Consider the following 3,255-nt stretch of genomic DNA (forward strand, 5'->3'; position numbering starts at 1 on the left):
GCCAAATGCACAGTATAAATGTGACACTAGCATAATTTGGATCAGATAAATGAAAAAAAAAATAAATCTTCACATCCCTTTTCACACTTCTGCCTCCACAAAACTGTGAACAGGTTATGTCTAAGTATAAAAGCTGTAATAAAAATCTCGATTCAAAAGACCAGAAACACCTACCTTAACTCAACAGTAGATTATTGATTTGTATCGCAGCTAAATATTACTCACATGCTACTTTTTCTTAATGTATTCATTTTATTCTCGTTTGTTTTTGTCACATTTTATTTTTTTTTTTTTTGGAAAATTGAAAAAAACTTTTGATATTTTTTTATTCCAGAAACAGCGCCACTCCTGGCCATTGATTCCAGTTTGTACGGCAGCTCAGTGCTAATCAAATAAAAGAAATGCGGATGTAGAAATGTAGATGTAGCAGGGCTGATTAATTGACTTGAATGCTTTTTGTGCATCACGCTAAATTATGAATTAGTTGAGACATTGAATTATTGGCAGTTGTCTTCTATGTATGTCCGTGTACAATTTCATTATAATTTGATGATTTTGCCTCTATTAGATAACATGGCTCAAGACTTCTCGGAAATACTCTATGAGAACCGATCTTCGGTGACCTACTTTATGCTTGTTGGTTTTACTGATGTCCCCCAGCTGCACCTTCCTCTTCTTCTGGCTTTCTATACCATGTATATTCTGACCATAACAGGAAACAGTCTTATTTTAGTTCTTGTCCTAGTTCATTTGTCGTTACAAACACCGATGTATTTCTTTCTTTGCCATTTAGCTTCTTTAGATATATGTTATACTTCTGTTACCCTTCCTAATCTTATATGGCTTCATTCACAGACTAACAAGCACATCTCATTTACTGGCTGTATTTCACAGCAGTACTTCTACATTGCATTTGCAGTAGCAGAATATTTTTTATTGGCACTAATGGCATACGACCGATATGTCGCCATCTGCAAGCCCTTGCATTACTCCTCCATCATGAATAGTAAAACCTGTTTCCTTTTGTCTCTCGGGTGTTGGATAACCGGTTTTGTGACCTCATCATTTCCAGTCTCGTTATCTTCACGGTTCAATTTCTGCAAATCTCCTATTATTAATCATTTCTTTTGCGATCTTACTGCCCTTTTAAAATTATCATGTGGCAAAAATGGCAACATTGAAGTGTTGATCCTCGTAGAGAGTCTTGTCTTAGGGTTTATGCCATTCATGTTCACTTTGGCTTCGTATGTTGTAATTGTACGTACGATTAGTAGTATTCGTGTAAAAGATGGAAGAGTTAAGGCCTTCTCTACTTGTACGTCTCATCTTACAGTGGTGGTTCTCTTCTATGGCACTATGATAGTGGTCTATATGCGTCCATCTTCCATGTACTCACCAGCTCACGAAAAGCTTTTTGCTTTGCTCTACACGGCTGTAATTCCCATGATTAATCCAATGATTTATACTTTAAGAAATGGAGAAGTTAAAAATATTATAAAAAAAGAACTTCATCTTTCATAGTCTTATTATGACTTATTCTGTATATTTTTTCCACATCTGTTAGACATATTTTTACAGGACAGGCAATTAAAAACAAGGTCAAATAAGGAACATGAATCTAGCCCATGCATCTATTCTTGGCTTTATTGATATAATTGATTTAAAAATGGATACATAGAGCTATTCAATTAAGTTCAATTACTCTCAAACTTGAAAAGTTCTTTGTGACAGCATTAAGTTTAAAGAGCATCTGTCAGTAGAATTAACCCATTAACTCTCCTCAGTGTCTCCATCAGGGCATTACTACTGTGCCTGGTGTAGGGGGCCCGATGAAGAGAGGGGGCCCGGCCAGGCCCAGGGTAAATACTTATCTTTAGCCTCAGACAGGACGGGCCCCTTCTCTCCATCAGGCCTCAGTCACAGCAGCAGCAGCAGCAGCAGAGGGGCCCCGCAGTGTTGCTTCACTACCAGACATGACTAATTTGCATGTGAATGGGAGGAGCATGCAAATTAGCCATGTGCTGGAGTGGAGGCAGGGTCAGTGGAGCAGAGCAGGGCGTGTCATCGCTGGGCCATGCAGCAGGAGGTGAGGTCATCACTCTGAGACCTCTTTATACTCCTGCAACAGCGGCTGAGGTGGTGAGGACGCGACAGTCAGCGGGAAGGGTAAGCGCTGTGAGCTAAAGATTTGCTGATCTCTGCCCCGGGCCTGCGCTGATCTCTGCCGGGGGGGGGCACTGATCTCTACCCGGGGCCCGCGCTGATCTCTGCCGGGAGGATGCTGATCTCTGCCCATGGCCCGCGCTGATCTCTGCCGGGCGGGAATGAGCGCTGATCTCTGCCCGGGGCCCATGCTGATCTCTGCCTGGGGCCCACGCTGATCTCTGCTGAAGGGGGGGAGCTGATCCCTGCCCTTGGCCACCCACCGACCCCAGCCCCTGTCTTGCTTTAGCTAGATCAGGGGTGGGGAACCTCTGGCCTGTGGTCTCATGGCCTCTCTACTGTGAGTGTCCTGGCCTCTCTACTGTGAGCCTCCTGCCCTCTCTACTGTGAGCCTCCTGGCCTCTCTACTTTGAGCCTCCTGGCCTCTCTACTGTGAGCCTCCTGGCCTCTCTACTGTGAGCCTCTTGGCCTCTCTACTGTGAGCCTCCTGGCCTCTCTACTTTGAGCCTCCTGGGCTCTCTGCTGTGAGCCTCCTGGCCTCTCTGCTGTGAACCTCCTGGCCTCTCTGCTGTGAGCCTCCTGGCCTCTCTGCTGTGAGCCTCCCTCTGCTGTGAGCCTCCTGCTTCTCTGCTGCGAGCCTCTCTTTGCTGTGAGCCTCCTGGCCTCTCTGCTGTGAGCCTCCTGGACTCTCTGCTGTGAGCCTCCAGCTTCCCGCTGCTGTGTGCCACCCTCCCAGTGCTGTGTGCCTTCCTCCCTCCAGTGCTATCTGTGCTCCCTCAGTCCTGTTAATGTCTCCAGTCCTGTTTGTGCCCCTCTAGTGTTGTCCGTGCCACCGCTAGAACTGTTCGAGCCCCAGCCCCTCCTGTGATGTGTATATGCCCCCAGTCCCTCCTGTGATGTATATACAGTGCCTTGCGAAAGTATTCGGCCCCCTTGAATTTTTCAAACTTTTCTCACATTTCAGGCTTCAAACATAAAGATAAAAAAAATTACATTTTATGGTGAAGAATCAACAACAAGTGGGACACAATTGTGAAGTTGAACGAAATGTATTGCTTATTTTAATTTTTTGTAAAAAATAAATAACTGAAA

At 44.8% G+C, this 3,255-nt stretch overlaps 1 protein-coding gene across 1 annotated transcript; it reads left to right on the forward strand.

Moving 5' to 3' along the window:
• Positions 1–573: 573 nt before the first annotated feature.
• LOC142312640 (olfactory receptor 8G17-like) lies at positions 574–1,521 on the forward strand. Its single transcript, XM_075351638.1, has one exon. The coding sequence runs from the start codon at positions 574–576 to the stop codon at positions 1,519–1,521; it is 948 nt and encodes a 315-aa protein (XP_075207753.1).
• The last annotated feature ends 1,734 nt before the right edge of the window (positions 1,522–3,255 follow it).

Source organism: Anomaloglossus baeobatrachus, chromosome 5, assembly GCF_048569485.1.
Source record: "Anomaloglossus baeobatrachus isolate aAnoBae1 chromosome 5, aAnoBae1.hap1, whole genome shotgun sequence".
NCBI lineage: Eukaryota > Metazoa > Chordata > Amphibia > Anura > Aromobatidae > Anomaloglossus > Anomaloglossus baeobatrachus.